This window comes from Oreochromis aureus, linkage group 8, assembly GCF_013358895.1.
Source record: "Oreochromis aureus strain Israel breed Guangdong linkage group 8, ZZ_aureus, whole genome shotgun sequence".
Lineage (NCBI taxonomy): Eukaryota > Metazoa > Chordata > Actinopteri > Cichliformes > Cichlidae > Oreochromis > Oreochromis aureus.
The window spans coordinates 22,957,660-22,980,946 of NC_052949.1; the positions used below are offsets into that span (position 1 = coordinate 22,957,660).

General features: G+C 43.0%; 1 protein-coding gene across 6 annotated transcripts in view; it reads right to left on the reverse strand.

The window, feature by feature from the left end:
• Nucleotides 1-947: 947 nt before the first annotated feature.
• The window catches only part of mrtfab (myocardin related transcription factor Ab), a 42,046-nt gene continuing 19,706 nt past the window's right edge, over nt 948-23,287 (reverse strand). For 3 of the 6 annotated variants that reach the window (XM_031748786.2, XM_039616310.1, XM_031748789.2), the window contains 17 exons: nt 16,807-16,872; nt 12,172-12,227; nt 11,747-11,822; nt 11,016-11,177; nt 9,298-9,461; nt 9,040-9,189; nt 8,783-8,851; nt 8,073-8,257; nt 7,639-7,807; nt 6,208-6,603; nt 5,100-6,101; nt 4,790-4,996; nt 3,905-3,997; nt 3,371-3,511; nt 3,098-3,190; nt 2,557-2,620; nt 948-2,471 (listed from right to left, as the gene is read on the reverse strand). In XM_031748786.2, coding sequence (XP_031604646.1) covers nt 1,924-2,471; nt 2,557-2,620; nt 3,098-3,190; nt 3,371-3,511; nt 3,905-3,997; nt 4,790-4,996; nt 5,100-6,101; nt 6,208-6,603; nt 7,639-7,807; nt 8,073-8,257; nt 8,783-8,851; nt 9,040-9,189; nt 9,298-9,461; nt 11,016-11,177; nt 11,747-11,822; nt 12,172-12,227; nt 16,807-16,872 — 3,641 coding nt within the window. In that variant the 3' untranslated portion in view covers nt 948-1,923. Of the gene's footprint in view, nt 2,472-2,556; nt 2,621-3,097; nt 3,191-3,370; nt 3,512-3,904; nt 3,998-4,789; nt 4,997-5,099; nt 6,102-6,207; nt 6,604-7,638; nt 7,808-8,072; nt 8,258-8,782; nt 8,852-9,039; nt 9,190-9,297; nt 9,462-11,015; nt 11,178-11,746; nt 11,823-12,171; nt 12,228-16,806; nt 16,873-16,980; nt 17,094-23,287 lie in introns of those variants that run through there. The other 3 variants (XM_039616309.1, XM_031748790.2, XM_039616311.1) reach the window with 3 other exon arrangements.

Here is a 23,287-nt window from a genome sequence, read left to right on the forward strand (position 1 = left end):
GACCAAGATACTAACCCCTAGTTGCTCTCTGATGCATCCATCAGAATATGAATGTGTGTAAATTTTTGACAGAAAGTGCATACAAATGGAAAAAAGTGATTGTATGAATGGGTGAATGGGGCAAGTTATATAGAGCACCTTAGCAGTATTATACATTTTCTATCATAATACAATATTTTATGTATTCTTTATATATAGTACAGGTGTAAAACACCTGAATTGTTGAACTGTTGGTACATAAATATAGTCTGACCCAGGGTACTTTGTATAAAAGTGACAAAACATATTTGTCAAAATTACACTGTACTCTAGTTGCTTTTTGTTATTGCCAATAATTTTACACCATTACTTGGCATTTTTGGTCTGCAGATCCATACATGCCACAGTTAAAACCTTTAATAAACATATTTAAAGATTCAAAAACCTGCCGACTGTCCCACACAAATGATCTGTAGTGTTCCTTCAAAATAAACTGACCGAGATGATTAAAGTAAACTTTTCAGGTGGTTGAGAGAAGCCACGTTGTTGATCCGTTTAGGCAGGGGTGTGTTTTCATTCAGAAGCAGTTGTGGGGGAAATGCAGCTTGAAATTTGTGACAACTGGCACACAAAACCTTTACGTTGTAAATTGAGGCTTTAAATGAGTGAGATAACTAGAACTCAATAAAATCCAGTTGAACGCGTCTTTCAGCACCAAACAAAGAACTGGTAAATGTGCTCAGGTCCTGTTTAGCACTACAGAAAATACAAGGGTAAGAAAATTTCTTGAAAATACCCTCCTGTTCCAGATGGCTGCAGCTTTCTTTATTCTTTGAACAACATCGCCCTCTTGTGGCTTTTAATTTCATTACCAGGATTACTGAAAGCACAAAGCTGAGATGAAATAAATGTGTATCTGTTCATGTGAAAAATCAAAAGGAAAAACAAACACATCTTTAGAGTTTTTTTTAATGGTATGTTTATTTTTTTTATTCTTTTTTTTCTTTAAAAAATGACAAGGTCCAAGTTCTCTTGGAAGCCCCGCCCTCCCCTCTGTTCCCCAGCCGGCTAGCTTGACTCTAAAGCAACCAGCAAAGAAAAATAGTCATATGGACAAATTGTAATATACACCCAATATACAGCAATACATAGTGGTCTACCATAATGTTACCAATAATACGCAACCTCCAATGAGGCTTCAATTCAAACTGTTGCCACTGATAAGGTTCATTTCAACAGCAACTCTCAACCAATGAAGGTTGTATCTTTGACTAGTGTGGGTGGGGTTTAGGTTGGCATGGTGAGGCCACAAGCAGCTGCCTTTTTTCTTTTACTTTTTAAAAAAAAACAAAAACACAATCAGTGGCTCAGCTGACCATTGTAACATTAGGTGGCTTTCACTCAGCTGTTGACCTAAACACCCACCCTTTAAACCAATCAGATTCAGCATAAGTGCAAAGTTTAGGAGGCACTGACACACACTGCTATCTCTAGGAGCCCAGGAAAACATCGCGGACAGTCCCTACTCGCCTCTGATCTGTCCAGCTGTTTACTGAGGGTTGAAATGGGTTGAAAGCGGCCTGCAACTTTCGGCTGGTTTACTTAAACCTGGTTTTACTGCAGGTCGGGACACAGGAAATGGGATTTTATCTGTTTTGGTTCCCTGTAGAGTTAAAATTTTTACAAGTCCACTTCAGGTCCACCAAGTCGTTTCAATGAATTTAACACCACCTCACCTTGCATACAGCAACAGCCAGTGAAAGACAAGACAAACTGAGTAAATGTGTGAGAGTGTGTGTGTGTGTGCGCGTGCATGTGCCAGAGACCCCCCGCAGTGGTAGAGACAGCATAGAGTATGTGCATGAAATAAAGACGGAGCCTGTACACAGTGTGAGCGACCATGTGTTCATCTGTGTGCGTCTGCGTGAGGAGCTACAGACGTGGCTACCAGTGCAGCTGCAGGTCTGTATTGTCCAGAAAGTCGGCTGAGAACACGCTTTGCGGTGTGTGTGGTGCCAACGGAGCTAAACTCGTCCCTCCGTCTCCACTTCCTCGCCCTCCTCTATTGCCCTCGCCCCCTCCGCTTGCGCTCCCTACCATGTCCAACCAGTCCATGCTATCCAGGTTGGGGTCGCCAAAGTCCAGCCCCGTAGAATGAGGGGAGAAGCCCAGGTCGGACGTGTCCATGGGGGAGGGGGGGTGGTCCAGGATGCTGGGCGTGCTCAGCATCTGGCTGTGGAGGTCGTCGATCAGCGCCAGGCCGCCGTCGGACTCTATGCCCAGCAGCGGGGTGCCCGTCGTGCTCTCCAAGAAGTCCTCCAGACGCCCGCTGCCTGAGCAGGGCTCTCCCACCGAAGGCTCCGGGGAGATGAACGCCTCTGTGGGGGTGGGAGGAGACAGGTGGAGGGGGGATGGGGCAGTAGATGGAGAAGGTGGGTCAGAGTGGAGAGGGGGGAGGGAAGGGTCCGGGTTGGCCTTGAAGCCGGTGATTTCTGGGGGAGGACAGAGAAATAAAGGTCATTAAGATGTACCGACCTGTGATGTCTCTCTCACATTAAACTGAGATCTCATCCTTACCTCCACTTTTGAGCAGGATGTCAAACAGGTCGTCCATCTGTTGGCTGTTCAGGCCATTCTCTGGCTGTCAAACAGAAACACAGTATTCATTAGCCATCATGTAAACACAACACTGCTTTCTGTACTGTAACACAAACTCCAATAAATGAAACTTTATTATTTTTCTCTTACAGTTTCATTTTTATTAGGTCAGTGAATAACCGGTCAGGTGTAGATGCAAAATCTTTCGCAATGGCTAAAGAATATTATTACTTGGCCCTAGCAACAGTGAGGTATCATGTACTTATTTAACACAAAAAACAGCAGGAAGTGTTCTTCACTGGAATGTTGCAGGGCGTGATTTCTTTTAGATAATTGGGTCTGATAGGATGACACTGATCTAGTCTACCACTACGGCCTAACGAACCCAACACCACTGCCACTCCTCTGCTAAAAACATTAGAGACAAAAAAAGTGAGAAGATGGAAAAAAGGAGTCGAGACAGGGAGAAAGATCAATACTGCAAGGCAGATGGAAAGAAAAGACATGCTGGAGGACATACTCTGGAGCGCTGAGAAGGAAGGGAGGTGTTGGGTTTAGGAGAGGGAGGGGTGAACAGTGTGTGTCGGTCGTAAGGTGGACACACCTCCTGTCTCTGTCAGCATGGTGCCATGAAGTGATGAAATGAGAAGAGAGAAGAAACAAGAAGACAAATTTAATGAACATGTGGAGAGAGCAGGACCACCATTAGAGATGACATGCTGAAGGTAACTCTGCCTGGAAGCAGAGGAGGGAGAGGAGGAGGAGAAGGAGGAGGTGCTGCTGGTGGCGTTACCTTGAGAGATGACATTAAGTTGTTTTGGCTTTCATTGTCTGAAATGTCGTCAAAGAAAGGCTGCAGGTTGGGTGGAGCGGTGACGGGCTGGCTGGGTTGTGGATCACCGTTGGTGTCTAAGTGCAGCCCCGCTTTTTGTCCCTAAGGGCAAAGAGTGGCACGTTTAGACCAGAAGGCACACTTGCATATGTTAATCACACAAGTCATTTTCTTGGATAAGATGCAGTTTTTTAACATTTGTTAGTCCACAATCTAACTTGGATGATTTTACAGTGTCAGTGGCGACACCTTGTGGTAGGAAGCTGTTGCTGTTGTTGTCTTCAGGACTAAATTAGTAAACAGAGATCAATTCAACTCAGTGTACTGACATAGCGCCAACCCTCAGTAACAGTTGCCTGAGGGCGCTTTATGCTGTAAGGTTAAGACCCTACAATAATACAAATGAAATCAAGAAAAAAGTTAAGTAAAAATGTTGGGAAAGTTACAATCTACACCATGCTTACATGTTTCACTGAGAAAGAGTTTTTGCTGTACCTTTTTGCTTGGTTGGCTCACAGGCTCGGCCTCTGCCTGACCTTTTGATTGGCTGTCGGTGCTGGGCAGTTTACTTGGAGTTGAATTCAATCTCTGAAACGTTACAAGTACACAAACATTCATATTCTGTCAAACCATTTAATATTATGCGCTTCCCATATATAAGCAGTACATGCAGGACTAACCCTAACCTACTGAAGTGTATTTTTTATTTTATTATTTTTTCATCCATGGACAGTAAAGGTTGAAATACTACAGTAAGTCAGTGACATCTGGCAACTTCAGGTGACTATGGGTGGGGACAAAAGAAAACAAAAGAAGAAAACCCCCACAGGCGACATGAGGTAAACTTCTTAACTTCAAGGGGCGTGACTGAAGGGACTACCAATCAGTGATCAGGATACCGCTGATTGACATATGACCTGGTAGTAAATATACCTAGGCAACAGGAGCCTGGAATGTCCCCTAGTGACAAGCTGTCAGCTTCAAAGCAACGTGTGATGAGCGACTCAGAGTTTTGATGGAACTGAATTAACATAGTCAAAAAGACACTGCTGTTGTAGGCTACAGCTGGTGACAGTAGCTCTTGTTCTGCTCAGGAAGCTCTACGAGCTAAGACAAGAAATCTTAAGAAAACCCACAGCAGGTGGAGAGTGGGTACACGTGCCACTACGACAAACGCACAAAGGCTGCAGAGTAATTGTAGGGCTAAGTTTACTCGCTACAGTTCAAAATAGGGGAGTTGGAGGAACTGACTGAAGGTGCAACTAATTATTTGCTACACAGTATATATTTATTATTTTTGTATAATGTACAAATAGTCTAATGTAGAGGGAAACGCTTAGCATTATTATCATTCTCATCAGAATACCATGTTCCCTGTACCTGCAGTGTGATGCGTCCATTGGTTTTGGCCAATGAGGACACTCCATTCTGTCCATCTGTGGTGTGACTGGTGAGAGCGATTAGGTAGTGGTTCCCGTTGGTGTCTGTCACCAGTGTAGGTGTGCCATTGGCCTTAAGGAGGTCTAATGAGATGGCCTGAGTGTGCACTGGTGTGCCATTCTGTTGCTTGATGATGACTGGAGTCACCTGGAAACAGAAAAACGTTGCGTAAGCGTTTTATTTTATGCTATATACTCATAGTAAAGATTGCAGCATGTGTGCTTTCAGTCTTTGAAGTTCACAGTATTACCTGTTGTGTTGTGGCTGCTGATGTCTGCTGTTTCTGCTGCTGCCTCTGTTGAGCTTTCAGCTGCTTCCTCTGCTGAGTTTGGCTTAGTGCGGGTTTCTGACTTGTCACCGTCTGGTTTTGGATCTGCAGCTGAACCTGCTTTAGCTGAACCTGGTTCTTCTGCTGAGCCTGCTGCTGCCCTTGGGTTTGCTTGAGCTGGTTTTGCTGTACTTGCTTCTGCTGGGCCAGTTTCTGCTGCGTTATCTTCTGCTGAGCCTGGAGCTGTTTCTGTTGGGTCTGCTGGAAGATGAGCTGCTGCAGCTGCTGCTGCTGTTGGATCAGGAGTTGAGCCTCTTTCTTTTGGTGCTGCTGTTTTTGAGGATTCGGTTTGGGTTCTGCAGCCTTCGTCGGCTGCGCCTGACTTTGTTGCTGTTTCGGTTGTGGTTGCTGTTTTTGTTGATCAGACTGTTGGAGCTGCAGCCGCTGAATCTGCTGCAGCCTGAGCAGAGTCTCCTGGGAGCACTGCATCGTCGGGACCTGCTTCTTTGACAGAGCCTCCTCTGTTACTCCCTCCATTCCTTCCTCTGGCTCTACCTCCTTTTTGACCTTCAACACGATGCCATTAGGGAGCGTAGGGGGCTGAATGGCTGAGGCTTTTATTAGAGTTTGGAGCTTAACCTCTGGGGATGTTTTGCTCTTATCGCTTCCTTCCCTCTTGACCACTATCCCACCTGCCATCTTGCCTTGCTCCAGCTGGGACCTGAGAGTCTCCACCAGCCTCTGCTTTTGCCTCAGCATCCTGGTGAGCTCCTCGATCTGTTTGTCCTTCTCCTGGAGCATCTGGTCTTTATCCATAGATGACGTGTCCATGGCTGCTCCGGGCTCGGGGGTTTGGACAGATGCAGGTGAGGACCTGGACAGACTGCATGAGCTCTGGATCTCATCTTTGACTGCGAGTGGAGAGACATTTGCTGGGTGCTTAGGAGAGGGGTGCAAGGTGAGCTGGGTCAGTGGAGAGCTCACCTGAAGGCACGCACACAAAAAAAGGAGAGGATGTTGTGAAAATGTCTGGGCAGACACAAACATGACAAAGTGCTTCTAACAATAACAAATGAAACATAAGTTTCACCATTTCTCCAAACATGTCTCCATTGCAGCTGGTCTCATCTGGACTCATTCCAGCTAATGACCTCTCCGACGGAGTCGGTGACACCGGAGGGCTCGAGCTGGTGCTGCCAAACCGCATCACCCGCCCTGGAACCGCCTGACCCAGTGAGGACAGAGACAACTTAAACCCACCCTCTACTGACTGGTGGTCAGAGGTGGAAGTTGTGGTGGGAGAAGATGTGGTGGTGCTAGCAGCTGACGTCGTGCCCTGCAAGCCGGCCTGCAAAATACCATTCTTGGAAACAGTTGCGGTTCCCCCATTTTGTTCTTGGTAGTTACGGAGCCTCTCAATTAGGTCATTCTTGGTGCCTGAGACGGTCAAACCCCGCAATTTCAGTTCTTGTTTCAGCTCAGCAACCTGGAAGATGGAAACAAAAGTGTTATTCATAAAACAAACACTGACTCAAAGTGAGAATAGACTCAAATTTAAAATGCTCAGCTCAAAGGAACTTTATACAGCTGGACCTTTAAAGGGTGCGTAGGTGGTGATGTACTGATAAAAAAAAGCCGTGTAAAAGTTCGCCTCGGACAAATTCAGACAAATGAATCTTTAAAATGACACCCAACACCCAAATAAAATGACACATTATTTTAAAACCAAAACACTAATGAGTGTGTGTAAACCATTCACACACACAGAACTGCATGCAAATCAGGAGTAAAGATAGCAAAGATAAAGAGCTCAACTCTTTCGCCCATAAAGACAACTCCCTTGTACCCTTAATAATGAGTTTTGACACCTCAGTAAATATCAAAAAAGACGTGATTTGATTACCATCTGAATAGTTTCCAGCTTTTTCTCGCACAGACAGAGACGACACTCACTAACTTTGAATGCAAACCAGGTGATTTTGTTCTATAAGCAGGCTTGAAATATGATAGAAAGCACTCAGGGCAGAGAAGAGTTTCAAGGGTTACTCCTAGTAAGGTTTCAAGGCGTAAAGACAGAGCCTTAAAACGTAATTTTGTTGGCTTGTGGCTCAATGGGACTAATGATCACGTCTTTTATTCTCTGGCCGAGTGAGTTTAACTGTCTTTCTTAAGTTGGCTTTGCAGTGATGACAAAGCACAAACAATGCATGAAAAACGTATAATCGCATCTACACGTCTGTAGAGTGAACCACCATATGAGGGGTGTCTGCGCAGATCTAATCCTGACAGCTTAGTCTGCTGCAGACTTTCAAAGATTTCCCTTTTAGAAAGGACCAAAATCAGAGCTCTATTTTAAAATGGGCAGGATCAACAACTGTCTTAGTTTGGGGTCGTTTTGCTGAGCACAAACTTAGATCTTTGATTCAAATTACCCAACAAAAGTTGGCGCTACTTTAATAAGCCACAACAATGTGTGCAGTAATGATCTCATAAGTTTGTTTTTGGGTCCTGAGTTAATTACTTTGAACTCGTCCAGGTTGGCTGGCAGAGTGGCTGGTTTGGCTCCTCCCACTGCGGTTTGGCTGTGACGGGCTGTCCCCGTTTGACTCGAGGAAGCTGTGGTGGTTGTTGTGTGAACGGTACGGGAGGGGGAAGGGCCAGAGTTGGTCGTGGGAGGCTCCGTTTGTGGCCTGAAGGAAGACAAATAACAAAGTTGTAATAAAGATTATCGAGCATGTTTTTCTCTGTTGCAGACCACAGGGGAAATTATGATAACAGATCAGCTCAAAAGATTACACAAACTGTAAAGCTACACTGCAACTACTAGCTTAATGCAGGAAAAAAATAAGGGTGTTGAACTTGTTGACTCTCGGCAAAAACCCACAGCAATTACTCATCCTCGCTTCCAAACCATACGCACACATACGCAAAACCCTACCGTGGTTCGACACTCACTTGGGAGGGGCGGGCAGGATGGTGTGGTAGTTGTAGTGCTGCTGCTGCTGACTGAGAATCTGCAGCTGCAGGAAGAGCTGCTGCTGCTGGAGCAGCTTCGCGTAAGAGGAATCCATCTGAGGCGGACGCTCCTTGTCTGCCTTCTGGTCGGGGGGGATGTACTGATGGTACTTCAGCTTCTTCACCTTCATGTGGCAGGAGGCAAAAGTTTAAGAGACAGACACGTGTGACGTGCATGGGCATTCTGTACATGTAGGTCAAACGATGCATACTAATAAAAACTTAACTGAAGTAAAAGCTAACACACTTCCAGTTAAGAAAAGCAAGTATATATTTCTGATGTGCTGAGGCCACTGTGGCTGCATAAAATGGTATCTCTTCCTCTTTTACAAGCATTTCTCCTCAGTATGATTGTAAAATGTCAGAAAAAAAACACTGAGGTTAGAGAGAAGCCCCTGCTCTATGATTTAATAGAGACGACGCAAAAACCACAAAGAAGACTTTTATTGGCTCTTTCAAATCTAAGAAGTAACTTTTAATATTTGTCGCTCAGCTGTGGGAGCAGTGAGCCTTAAAGTCTTAAAATCTTTACTGCAGTCAAGATGTCGTCAAAGAACAGCCTTTACCTGGTGACTGGTCGCAATATAAATTGGCCATAAATCATGTGTCAGGGTGTGAGTTAAAATGAAAGCAAAACAAAGACCTCTGACCTTTGGTTTGCTGTCCTTTGCTTTCTTAGATCTCTGTGGAGGGCGGTCTGAACTCGTCTTGGCCTGAGACTGCAGTAAGAGAACCAGGAGAAATGGGGTAGGGGGTGGGGTATGAGGAAGGAAATGAAAAGATGAGGAGGGGGTTTTAGTGAGCTACAGCATTCCCATAAATAGAGATTAAGGTCAGAATTATTTTTAAGTCATGAAAATCAACAGGAAGTTTGAGGGACAGCCGTCTGAAAGAACGTTCGGCGCACCTTGACCTGGCCGGCAGAATGGCGGGAGGATCCCGAGGTCACCGTTGTCCCATTTGTAATTTTAGGTAAAGGGGACGAATCGGACCCATTCAACAAGGGAGGGGGCGGCGGAGGTGGTGGTGGAGGTGGAGCAGGAGGCTGTGTGAGAAACTGGTGAGATGAGATCACTGTGGTTAATTGCATGATCCTGCTGAAAAACACTCGCTTTTGTTTCACTAACTGCTCTGTCCAGTTCTTTCTGTTCCGCCTCGGTAATACCTGTGTGGGGGAGAGGTCTCCGTTCTGGGTGAGCACATCTGAGGGGGAGACCTGAGGGACAGCGCTCAGGGGAGAGTCCTGATTGGTTAGCTGGTCAGGTGACAGAGCATCACTGCTGTCTTCGTCCAAAGATGAGCTCTCTCCTCCGTTTCCCTTTGGAGAATCTGTGACAGTGCAGAAACGTTCACACATTTAATGAAACCGCAATTTAATGGTGGCGTCTTCTGGTGTACAGGATCAACGATGTGAAAAGGGTTGGCGTTCTCTGGAATTTCCAGAGCCGCTGGGAATAAAAGGAAAGGGCAGCTTAATTCCCAGCTTCCCCTGCAATTTTAATAGTCAAATAAAGTTTCTCTAAAGTTAGTCACCGCTCTTTAGCAATCGGCACTAAGCGATTTTAGAGAAGTTACAACACCGCGTGCCGTGTCTCATGTTTCAAAACAGTGCCATGTCCAAACAAAGCTTCTGAGTCACTTCTGTTTCAGAGCTGCTAGTTTTGTTTACACACTCACCTGACTGTAAATACGTGAATGGTGTAACTGCTCAGGTGTTCAGTCTGAACGGAAATCAAACTATAGAGGTGGCGCAACTGCACACCAAGTCACAGGTACAATAGCACCGCGAACAGTGGGAGTGGACGTGTTTGAACTTGTATTCATCACATGCCTGAGGCGCAGCCTGAATTCACCTTAGTCCACTGTCCTGTATTTACAAGTCTTGCTAATTCGTGCAGGTACGCTTGTGAGTGTTGGACGTTGTGCAATTGTGTGTGTGTGTACATCTCTGAACCAAAACACTTGGTTGTGTTGCTCAATTTTTCTTGTAAACACTAGCCTGCGGCACCTTTTCAAATTCTTCATTCCATTTTTTGAGTCCGACAAAATTTCATCACAGGTACAAATTTTTACATACAGAGATTGCAACATTGTATTACCAGCAGGATGAGGGAATGATCAAGAAATACAAAGAATGAACAGTTTAAAAAAAATACAGATCTTATTGATCGCTGTAGATGTGACAGTGTTGTGTGGGCCTACCCATTAAGGAGACGCTAGCCTTCATGCAGACATAAATAAATGCAGTGCGATCGTTAACGTGAGATAAGATTTATCTTTTCAATTCATTTACTTGGAAAACTTGTGTATTTCAAAGTTTTAAGCATCTACTGATAATGAGCACCAATCCTGCACCAGTTATCATTTCTCAGAAACAGACTGGGAATCGCTCTTCTTTAACGACTTAAACACTGATTTTCTGGTAACAAACAAAAGCGTTTGAGAATATAAATGAACTGAAACGATATTTATTAGTAAAAAGTAAATGAGAGTGAGATCAATATAAATAAAGCGATAAACCAAAGAATTGTGTTATACTTTTCATATAATGCTCATTTATTTTCACTCATTTTCACTCGTTTTCACTTCATCTCAGTGTGAGTCATTACTGTACTTTACTGTCATTTAAGGTCACCCCAGCTTTTCCTTTTCCTGCTCTCAGTTTAACTGCGGGTGCACGTTCTGACACACGGGAAGTGCAGCAGATGAGACACAGGTGAAACGACAATAACGTTGACGAAGTTGAGTAATCGCAGGTGCAATTAAACCTTCCCAACGACTCTTAAACTTGGGATTATGTTAAAAAGAAAGAGCAAGGCTGTCCATGAAGACATTTTCTGTTGGTGTCCCTGGACTGAGACGTGTACAGGTGAACGTTCTTACCTAGGAGTGAGTGCTGCAGATCGCAGTTAACAGACAGGATGTTCTTGTGGACCAGCTCGATGGGACCCGGTCTGTGAGAGATTTTGTCATTGAGGTCGTCGGCCAGTCGTGCTCTCTTCAGCTGCAGCTGCTTAGCCTGCAGAGACGGCTCTGCCGACGTCTCTGCAGAGGGCACAGCAGGCCGTTATGGATACATGTGCATTTATTTATCAAGTGATTCACACACGTATAATCCTCTGTGGATCTGTTCCAAATGTTACAACAGGTTTTAGCCTATTTTAACACTTTCTCGATTTAACTTCAACCTAATTTAAAAGAAACTAAACCAACAGTCAAACCAGCTGCTTCAAAAAAAATCATAACAAAAACAACGCTTTAAACCACAAACACATACATAACATTAAAATTAATGTGAAAATGTGAAGATAAGCACCTCGCCTCATGAAGACAACATGCCGAAACACATTTTATAAAAGAGTTTTCACAGCGCCCGAATCGAGCTACCGAGTTTTAAGGCGCAGAAGCAAAACCGTCAAAGAACACGGAATTGCTTCAAGCAGAAATATGAAGGAGGAACTATACATTAACCTCATCATAAAGATTTGGTTCCGGTTTTACCGTATGCTTCCTATTCAAGAAGGCCTGGGTATTTTACAAAGCTTAAAATTTGACTTTTTACAACACTGGCGCTGGCTGATTTTAAAAAAACAAAACAAATAAAAAACACGTACCCTCCAGAATGTGCATCCTGACCAGCTCCGAGCGCTCAGGACGACTCCGGATCTTCCTCTTTAGGTAGTCCTCAGTCTGGGAAGAAAACGAGATGCCAAAATCACATGAACTCCAAATTGCTACAACACCATAAAATACTATTCTGATAGTTTTAATATGCTTTCGTTTCCATGTCTCTCTGATTAAACTGTGAAGTCGCTTGTTTTCATTATTTCCTGGCTCTGCAGCTCACAACAATTTTGCAGAAACCTCAACTAACCAGAAATTATCTGTATGATAACCCAACTACAACCAATCTGTATCCGTGGCGTCCAAGCGTTCAATTTGTTAGGTTCTTGTGGGGTTTTTTTGTTTGTTTGTTTTTTGCCTCTCTAAAGAAAATCCACCGAGACTGCAGGAGACTCATTGTTCTTATGGCTCTCACCCTTGCTCGCTCCAGACTCCTCCGCTGTTCGTGAAAGGCTGCTGGGCTCTTCAGTGCTGCATGGAGAGGGAGGGGGGACAGTAGGAGAAACAAAAAGCCAAGATTAATGCAGTTTAGACAGACTGTGAAGGAAGTCGTGATGTTCCTTTCAGCAAGCAAAAATGTGAGAACCTGTACGGCTACAGTCAAAGACAGACTCAAAGCAGAAGTAGCTTCTGGCAGAGAAGGTCAGGAGTGCTATTCTAAACCACACACTCTGATGACAACTCAGTAGGCAGATCAGCCTCTGCTGCTTTGTGTGGTGCACATCCACCTCAGTTATCACCGAGAAAACCGTTAGTGCCAGCGTTTCCTCGGCCTTTTACTACGTTTGTCACATCAGTTGTGTTACGTTTATTCTCGCTGCAACTCAAACACCAAGGCAGCTGCAGGAAGTGTCGCGATGTGGTCAGTGGTAGTGAAGTAGTTTAGATGAGCTTGATTTAATGGAACAATATGACTAAAACCATGAAAGCAAACTGTACCAAACATTCACTCAGCAGTTTCATTAACCTAAATGAGAACACACTGCTCATTATTCAGCAAGAGTTTTCCACGTATTCCAAAGTTTCCAAACGTTCTTTCTCATACTTTGAACTGACGTTAGACACTTTTGGACACTTTCAGCTTTGTTGTGATCTGTGATTTAGAATTACACACTGTTAAAAAGGGAATACAAACACTAATAAAGATTACAGTTTACATATAGCCCAGCTTCATTATACTTTTATTGGTATTTTACACAGAAACGTGCTGCAGATTGTGGTGCGTTCTAAGATTTTTCATGAAGAAAAGTAAGTCTAAAGAAACAGCATTTCAGAGGTCAAACTATCTGCACTAAGTCTGGCAGATGGACTGTAGCTGAGGGACATCAATTCTTGATGAACAGAGTCTGGAGTGGCTCTTTAAAAAGGAGCGAGCTGGCAGAAGAGAGACTGATGAATAGAGTGCAGCACACCCAGCGAAAGTCTAGATTCATCACTTCATTGCTCAGCCATGACCAGTGTATGGGGTGGGGGAGCGAACGTCTATGCAGTATTTTTGTAAGAGGGAAATGCATAAAAGCAATTTCAGCTGGCTAAAATTGTGTAAAAAGAAAAAAATCTGTATTACCTTTGAGGTGAAAGAGGTGGTCAACATGAAAAATGAGTCCAAAGCGTCATATATTTTGCATTTTATCTTACACTTTTATAATTATTCAGTTTGCAGAAAGGTCCAGTGCAAGGAAACAAAACGTTTTACAGTCCATCTCCCATCACAGATGTTTTGAGCCTAGAAGATCATTTCTATCCAAAAAACAAAGCGCTAGACATCAAACTCTATTTAACCACAAATGTAAAGTCGAGGTTTTAGAAAAGCTCAACGGACAAAGGGAGATGCCCGCTCCGTTTTTGGGGAAGGATATTCGGAGGACAGCGGCAGTTATAATGATGTAAGATAGCGATCGTCTGATTGGTCAAGAGTTGGTGAAATCCCTGCCAAGGGTTTTTGAGATAGGACATTCTGGCTACAGCAGGGCGTCAACTGTATGTGCACCACAGATGACTGGGTGGGGGTCGGAAGCATTCCTCGTGTCACAACCCCTGGCGTTCAAAGAATACCAGTTGTAATATGACCAACGAGTGGTCTGGATCACAATAATAACACCACAAGGACAAACCGGGGCCATAAACTACTTAAACACTGATTAACTGCTTCAATATGATGTTCAATGAAAACAATATTTCCTTGCGTATGGGGAAGGGAAGGCTGGGCTGGTTTTATTTTAATCATATCAGACTCGTACTGGCATTCATTGGAAAATAAATGTTAGGTTATGACCTTGTTCACCAAATGCATGAAAGAATGGACAATGAGTCTGTTGGCCTGTGAGTCCTTACGTTATTGTGTGGACATGGCTCTGTATCAGAGGTGTGCAATTGGTTTTCCCAACAGTAAGCTATGATGACATAAAATTAATAGTGACCAGAGTTCAGCTTATTGGTGCGGCCCTCCACACCAGTCCGTTTCTCATGTATCCCCCCTGCAGTTTAAACCTTCTATTTGCAAGAGACAGCCAATCAGAAGAAAGATGGCTTAAACGGAAAGAGAAAAGACCCAAAGCAGCTAGTTTTTATGATGTGTAAATGATCACTGAATATGTAATCTATAACTGGATATACTCAAACATTAAAAGAATTGGAAACACCAAAACACGTACACACCAATAGAACAAGCAGCAAGTTAAACTCCCAAAACGAGCTACTGGATCAACAGTTCTTCTTTCACAATATTGCTCCTGAAGCACATTTAAATTGAAACTTCATGGGGAAGAAAACACTAAGTTATTTGAACATGCCAGGAGGAAGTGAAAACTTTCGGCTAAAAAACAGCATTTTCAAGCCTATTCTTATAGCTGGGCACATAATACTGTTCAGAACTTTCCCCCCCTGGAACACCACAACCTCCCTGACCCCATTATCTACAGTTTCACTATAAAAACATTGGTGTTTTTTTCACACATAGCCCAGTTTTTCATACAGTGGATCAACAAAATATGTCAATGCTACAAAACTATAGATTTGTTGGCATTCTTAAATGACAATTAACTGACGTTTGCTCAAAGCTGGACAGTCAAGGTCTGTGCTCAGGAACCTCGCCAAAGTGTTTGAAAGTGGAAAGTTATTCATTCACACCACCTTCAGATGCAAAACCAGTGTGAGGATTTGATACCACAGGAGGAACTGACCCTACTTCAGCACTCAGACATAAAAGTCTTTTTTTAGTAGCAGAAAACACAGCACAAAGGACATTTAAATGTAAGAATTAGAGAACTGACAGAAAACACCTGATCATTTATGTCACCTTTGAAGGTTCTATGTTAACTAAAACGAACCATGTGGTGACACTGTAAGTGAAATTTTCAGATTTTTTTTTATGTTTCAAAAATCCAGCAAATAACAGTAATTAGAGAGTCATTAATAAATATAAAGACTATTTTTTCCTTGCTGAAAAGTGTTCAGGGTGTGGCAGCAATGTGGAACTACTTGGCAAAATTTATTCCTGTCAACAAGATACAGTTACAGTGAAAATCGATCGAAGATGAAGCGAGAAGTGAAGAGAGCGGTTCATATGATCTTTACTGAACTATAACACAACAGCGGACCTGATGACTGAACAACCTTCGCCCCATCTTTCTGCATCTCGGGGAAACAATTTAAAAGAGGATTTCTGTAGTCAACAAAGTCATCGACTTGGGAGCAATCTAAAATCTCATTTAAACCCACAGCTATACTTTTTTTTTCTCTAGGAATCTCCACAGAGGAGTAGCTGGAAAGCGAAATAGTCAATCCAAACATGTTGATCCTAAATCTGCAACAATCTGGCACGAGGCCTGTTGCAGAAAAGAGGGCACAGAGCGATTTACTGGACTCCTTAAATGGTTCACTGGAAGGCTCCGTGCTGCCCACCAAAACAAACCCTCAGTCATCACTTTATGGTACTCTTATGTAGCTAACCCTTAAACTCTTATGCAAACTGAATGTGCAGCACTGCGGGCTGACAGCAGCTTGCATGGTGTATCTTTTCAATCGCATCTGCTTTTGTCAAAAACAAAAACCAAAATATGACAACAGGTGTGCCACATGTTACCATCCATTCACAGTTACTTGTTTCCCTGATACCCTTCTTAACACACAGCTAGCATAATCTACACATCAAAGTTTGTATGTCTGAACAGGCCTATCGGGTAATCTAACAGGTATTCAGTCTCCATTTGAAAATCTACTCAATTACAATGAATTTTGGCTACCATGTCTACAGTATGAGGCCGAACACTCTCTTGCACACTTGTAATTCAAACCAAAAGTCTTGGAAAAACAGAAAAAGCAGAGTGCTTTCGGTTCTACACAGAAACAGAGGGAAACATTTAAAACTATATTTCTGACTCTTGTGATGTGAGGAACCCTGAAACAGGAAGTGGATAGACATAAAGAGGAAGCTGCCGTATTTGATAACACAAAGTGGGGCAAAGACACAGCTAAATATGACACTTGCAGAACACACATACTCATACTGATAGTGCCGATAAGAGCCGACATTTTCAGCAAAAAACAAGAAACGACATTCCAGACCTTCACAATATCACCCATCATATGACAGCATATAGAGCACAGACTGACTGACACTATTTACCAACACATCCAGGTTCTGTTGTTGATAACCAATGTGTCAGCATAAGCTCCACTCAGGATGTGAATTAAACGACATTCCACATATACGTGAGTATCATGTAGCGTCTAGCATCTAGCGACCTTGTTAGTGTGTGACAGGTTAAGATTTGGTGTGTAATCCTGAAACAGGAAAGGGTTAGCAGTTTGACCTCAGCTCACAGCCAAAGCTCCTGTTTTCTGCTCGAGTTTACTGAACTGTACTGAACTGAACTGAACTGTTCTAAAAAATAAAGAAGTGCTGTCTTTGGGTAAAACTCGATCAGTTGAGAGTCTCAAACCACACTTAAAGTCAAACTACCGTACATTGATGATGTATACTTTGGTAAATGAGCTTTAATAAAAGAAAAAAGCAAAAAAGCAAGTAAAACACACTCAGCAGACTTACGTGGCATGATCCCTTGGCTGACCAGCTCCTCTCGTGTGCGTCTCTGCTGAAGTTTGAGCTGGAGGACTGCATGGAGACACAGGAGGTAAGAGGAGAAAGAAGAGAAGACAGTCAGTGACGGCCGGCGAGATTAAGAAACTGCAGCGGTGAAGCTCTGTCCCCGTAAAGCCTTACAATCAGCAACAGATCCACAATATTTAGGTAAATAACCACATAAAGGAACATATATGACTGTTACGATGAGGACCTTTACTCTGTGGCAACCGGTTCATTCTCCAGTTTCCCTGTCTCGCATGCATCTTTTTTTCTTTTTTTGAAGTTAAAGGAGGCGGGTACAAGGTGGGTGGGTGTGTAGCGCACTTCCTGTTTCTGAGCACAGATGTGTGAAAAAGCAGCAACCATCCGTCAACCATCCGAGTGAGAGAGACAGAAAACTAAGGCATAATGCTGCTATAAGAAATTAAAGAAAAAATTAAAAGAAATGAAAAAATAAAAGCTCCGATTTGAAACAAAATAACTTTTTTTTTTTTTTTTTTTTAAATGGGCCGATTGCATCGTCATTTCAAAACAGGAAGCTCTTGTTACATAATGGAGAGGCAGGGTGGGGGAGAACTGTAAGGAACACAATGCTGGACAGAAAGAGTTGGACATTTCTACAAAAATAAAATGTCAGTTGTTGGGTGCTGTGTGGCACAGTCCTCCTCATCCTGATACTTTTTAAAGTTTTAACGAACCCAGAAAGTCTGGCGTCTTCTTAGTAACCGGATATTAAATTAGAAACGAGCTGGCTATCGTTTAAACAAAGCAAAGCAAAGACACAAATATAACAAACTAACAATTACATATAGACAACTGCAAGGTTGTGCAGCATTTCATCATTGGTGCAGCATTGGCTTCATTGCAACACAACAACAATTTAGGGAAGTGACCTGGACTATTTAGTCAACCATCACATCACACAAACCATGAAAAATAAGACACCCAGAATGGCTGCAGACATTTGTGTGTAATGATTTTTTTTTAGCTTGTTAAGTAAGTGACAATATTTCCATTTCATTGTCTGTCTTTTATTTCCAAGATATTAACAGTATCAGAAGAGAAGTATGTTGTTATACCAAGTAACTTCACTACTGATGTAAACATTCAGCTGACGCTCCTGCTCAAGTTCTCCCAGCGATCCTTGCAGAAGGGCTACGTATCTATTTATGTGTGTATGTAGTGTGGTGCAAACCACTGAAGATTCCCAAGCATTTTGAGCCAGGGTTGTGTTTGCTACTTCAGTCAAGCACCTGTTCTTCCTCGCCAACAAAGTGACATCACTGGTACTCACAGTCTAGCTCACGATATAGCTGTTGCTGCTGCGGTGCTGCCTCTGTGTTATGACAAAGAATCCTCGCCTAGACGGGAACGCCGCAAGAGCCATGAATTAATGTCAGAGCCTGTGCAACTAAATGTCATTCTTTGGCTCCAAATTCGTGCTGGCGATCCCGGCTCCCCTCTGTTATTTTTACAAGTGTGTATGCTCCAAGTCGGAAAGTATCAGTCTAACACTACCCACTCCTCTCTAGAAGCAATAACTTGCCATTTGACGTTTAGCATTATAAACATGCACGCCTAAACACACTTACGCGGGTCGATCTATATGGTCTTGCTTGTACAGCAGCACTCATTTTGTCTCAGTGGCAAACACAGGAAAACACTTTCAATAAAGGAACGCGCGCACAGACACACTGATACAGACTGACCGTGCCATGCGGCATTAGATGCCATGCCACATGGGGCTTCCAGGGAAGAGGTTTATTCTTAGAAAGAGAATCTTACACTTTCCCCCTATCCATAACCTCCCACCCTCCACATCTTCTATCCCTCACCCAGGATACTCCAGTCCCCCCCTAAACACCAAGCTGATGAGTTTAGTACAGTGGCAACACTGGCTCTAATGGTTGGCTATAATAATAAAGCTATCAATAAACCTCCAACCACAACATTGCAGAATTCTCTGGCAGACAATTATGGCGTGAAGCAGTGTTGAAATTGTAGAATCATGTGCATAAAATAATCATGTTTGCACCACTGCCTGTTATTTTGTTTTTTTTCCCTCTGTCTTTTCTTCTAAATTTGTATCTATTTTAATTCCACTTTTCCAGTGCTTTTAATTCTAGTTTTTGTCTGCTGAACTAAACTGTCATGTCTTTTGTATAGCACTTTGTAACTCTAGTATTCCTAAAGTCCTACACAAATAAATACTGCTTGCTTGCAGCACAACAACAAAGACAGGAGCATAACAGACAGAAAAAAAACACTTGGAGGCTGTGAACTGTTTGTTCTGGATTAACCACAAAGCAAACTTTAAATGGGTGCCAGAAAGACAAATGAAAACTTTTGCACTACGACGGTGACTATGGTTACATGCACTGCAGCGAGAACTTATAATAAGATAAGACAGTTTCTTTAATGGACAAAATCATAACCAACAAGGATACTGATGTTTTGTTAACTGTAAGCAGATTACTGCTTGGGAAAAAAGAGGAGGGATGTGTCTTTGTGTTTTGGAGACCAGGACATGCTCTGGGACTTAAATCAGGTTTGAAGGCCATTTTGGTTAATTTAAGAAAAAGGATGAAAAGGCAGGACAGTTTTATTGGGATACTAGGCCACAGCCAAAGCTTGCTACTACACTCATAAAAAGTTAGAGCAAAGGAAGACAAGGGAGAAAGAGGAAGATGGCAGAGATGCAAACGTTTGAAGATTTTAGATTAAGCAGAGGAAATGACAGCAGACGGCTTATTTGAAGACAATTCGCTTAGTCGATCTTTTGATTACATTCGTCATTGCAAACGTCAGAGAACTAACACTATGATTTGCACAATGATTTGTTATTTCAAAGAACTTTGTGTGGGTGTACATAAAAAACCCCCAAAACAAAAGACTTTATCTCATGAAATACCTGACCTTTTTTCTGCCCAGCAACTAAAAATATGGATGTCTTTAAACCTTTCACAAGCTGAACTTTATAACAAATCACCAATAATGAAATCTTAAGCTGAACTTATAGAGCTTTTCTTTCCTAAATGTCAAGCTCAGATCTGTTTAAAGTCATCATCATCGTCTAAAAAGAAGGGTGTACAGGTAAAAAGTCACATTAGAGGGGAGAACGAGGAGGAATTAGGATGCTGGTGGCCAACTGGGCTAAGCCTGCTGTGCTCATGTGTCAGTAGATCTGATTAAAGATGTCTGAGTTCGTCACTGTCCCCAAAGACCCCTGGCTTGGCACGACTAAGCCTGCACGCACCAACAGGAGTGACACACATGAAGGCAAAAGGCTTCGGGCCCACAGAGCGCGTGCCACATACCCACCTAAAGACGAGCCCTGCAGACGCTTTGAACAGACGTTACGCTTGGCACTGGCTTTGGAAATGTTTTTAATCGGGAAAGATGCTCTCATCGCCCGCACGGTAGCACCGTTCAATTGCATGTGCTGAACAGACAGGCGAACGCAGCGCATGACCACAGCAAATGTTTCGCACATCAGTGAGAGTGCAAAGAAGCTAGAGAGCTAAAAGGGCAGAAACAATGCAAGGTTAAGGCCATTCACACCTTGGACTCACTCCCACTGCCTTTCCTCTGCTGCACTGTGCCGAGAAGTAGGATGACAACACGGAGAGGTGCGGTGAATACTAATCATCCTTAAAGTTCAAGTGAGAACAGACGGCTAATGGCTTTTGCAGCTTTTGCAGTTTGTGTCACTCATGTTTCAGAGTAAGCAAAAAGCACACCGGGATTAATAATCTTAAACTGATGGCTATAGTTCAGATAAGCACGAGTAAAACAAATCCCTTTTGTTTTTTTTAAATCCCTTTGCTTTTCTCTAGACTCCATCCATCTTCAGTCATTCTAACCTCACAGGAATGTTTTGTTTCATCTGCAGCCAGTCATCTGAGACTCTGGTCCATGCTTGTAACGCTCGTTATAAACAAAGTGAAGCCTTTTTACTGTTGCACGGACCATACCAAATTAGGCTAATTTTTGATAGTATGTCACTGTTGGATGACTTCATTTTTTTGGAACGCCATGTTTTTTTGAGCCTTTTGCACATCACATCTAAATCCCAAACATGCACAGTGGCAACAAGTGTCACACAGTCATATTTAATACAGCCCGAAATACTTTAGAAATAAACCACTACTGTAAGCTGCTCTTAATGTCCCCCAAAATAGGAAAATGGGAAGACTACTGAAGAGAAAACCTGTTTGCAACTAAATATCACGGTATATCCTGCTAACTATTCAAGAAATTTCTGTATGTCTGCCTGCATGCATCTCCATTCATCTGATCCACTTCAAACTTCCATCACTGGGACGTGGAGATCTCATATTTGGGTTAAAATCTGTTACTGGTGTTTACCTTCTAGTTACCTACCCCAATCTGTGTGCAGTATGGAGGGCACACATCCACACAGAGCCATGTTTTTTGGCTCTCACATTCACATTAACACATTCTCAAGTTAATTAATTCCAAGTTTTAGCATCACAAATAAGTGCTGAACCCTCACTCCACCTCTTAACATAAACCCTAAAACCTAGACTCAAGGTCTCAAACAATCTTTTCAATATTATAAAAAAAAAAAATAACAAAAGCCATTTCATTGCTCTGTTGGTCTAAAACCCAAGCTGAAACTCACAAAGACACCTGGACGTGTTATGCTTATTTATTATTTATGTTATTTATTTATGCTTTTGGTTTCCTGTGACAAATGTGTTGCTCGCTCATTGAGTTTGGAGGCGTGGCTCTAGAGAAAACTACAACCCACAATCTGCCTGTTATAGACACACTTTTTGAACAGACATAAACGTGCGCACACACTCAGAGTGTCTTTATAGCTGTCTCCCTTTGAAATCTGTACCTTTATGACTGCCTGGTGTGGAGCATTTATGTGACATCTGTAAATTTCCACCATAGTTACACTATTCCCAAATTCAAACTACACTAGGGTTTGTGAATGAATGCAAGTCAACACATTTCTTCTTTAAACATATGCATGATTTTTTGGGGTGAGCACTGACTCATTTTAAACATTAACTTGACCTTTTATGTCAACATGTTATTTGGAAGCTTTAACCTTGAAGAAATTAGCAAAGTTGCCCCACAGGCCCGGCTGTCAGCACTTCCTGAATTCACAGGGGTCAAGTCTGCTCTATTGAAAGGGTTTATCAGAAAGAACCTAAAACCACTTCAACTTCCTTCCATCTTACACAAGCCAGTAAACTCTATCACTTATCTTTAGCAACACCCCATTAACTATTTATATTAGGCCATAAAGCCCTGTTTTGAAAATGTAGAGTGAACTCAGGAACAAAAACACAACACAATCTCCAGATCCGACTGTAGATTGCCCACCTTCTTTCAAGCTGTGATAGACAAGTCTGTCATGATCCATCTTCAGTCCTGCCTTCTCCATGTCATCTCCCATTGGAGGAGAGTCCAGGGAGGAGGGTTCAAAGGACAGGCAATGGTTGGTGTCCAGCATTATCATTCAGAATAGGGATTGGTTATTAGGTAAACATTGAACACCACGTTTTAAAGTAGATTTCCTCCAAAGTCCCAGATTTTGACCGTATCCCTGAAGAAGGGCACCCTTGATGTGTCAAAAGCTGTCCTCTCTTCTCAAGGGAAAGATGTGATTCAAATGCTTCAGAAGACTCCGTTCCAAGTTAACAAATATCTCCTTTTAAACCAAAACGACAAAGAGAAGCACAGCTACCGCCCTTGCCCTTCTATCCCGGTGCTTCTTCTCTGTATCAGAGCAATCGATTGGGCTGTCTCAGCTTTGCTCTCTCTCTCCTGCCTCCTGCGCTCTCCTTTCCTTGCAGTGACAGCCGGCGAGTCACGACAGCGCTGTCCTGCAGTTTCCCAGAGAGCCGGGGTAAAGAAATCCACAGGACGAGTCGTGGATAGAAAGAACAAGAGAGCTAAAGGGAGGAAACTGAAAAGAGGCCAGCGGCTGAGGAAGGGAGGACAGCAGTGAGCTCAGCAGAGAGTCCCCAGTGAGACTGCTCTGGTTGCAGCTCCTCCTGAATCTCCCACACATGCAGGGAGACACACACACACACACACACACACACGCACACACGCACACACACACACACACACGCGCACACACACACACACGCACACACAGTGAGGGCTGCTGATAAAGTTTTCCTGCTCAGCTGTTGCCATTCATTCACAGTTACAAGCTCAGGGGGGCTCCAACATGAAAACCTGCTCCCTGTTCAACCCAAACACAGCAAGCTGATCAAAATCAAAGCAACAACACGACGATCGGCTCATAAAAACTTCCTCTGGCTAAACAAAACAATGACTCAGACAAGCTATGAACAGTTTTTATTAGACAGGTAGAAATGATTCCATGCACCATAAACGACCTTTGTCAAAGATGCTTGAGTAACTCTGATACCAGGATGAGTCACAGGCTGACTAG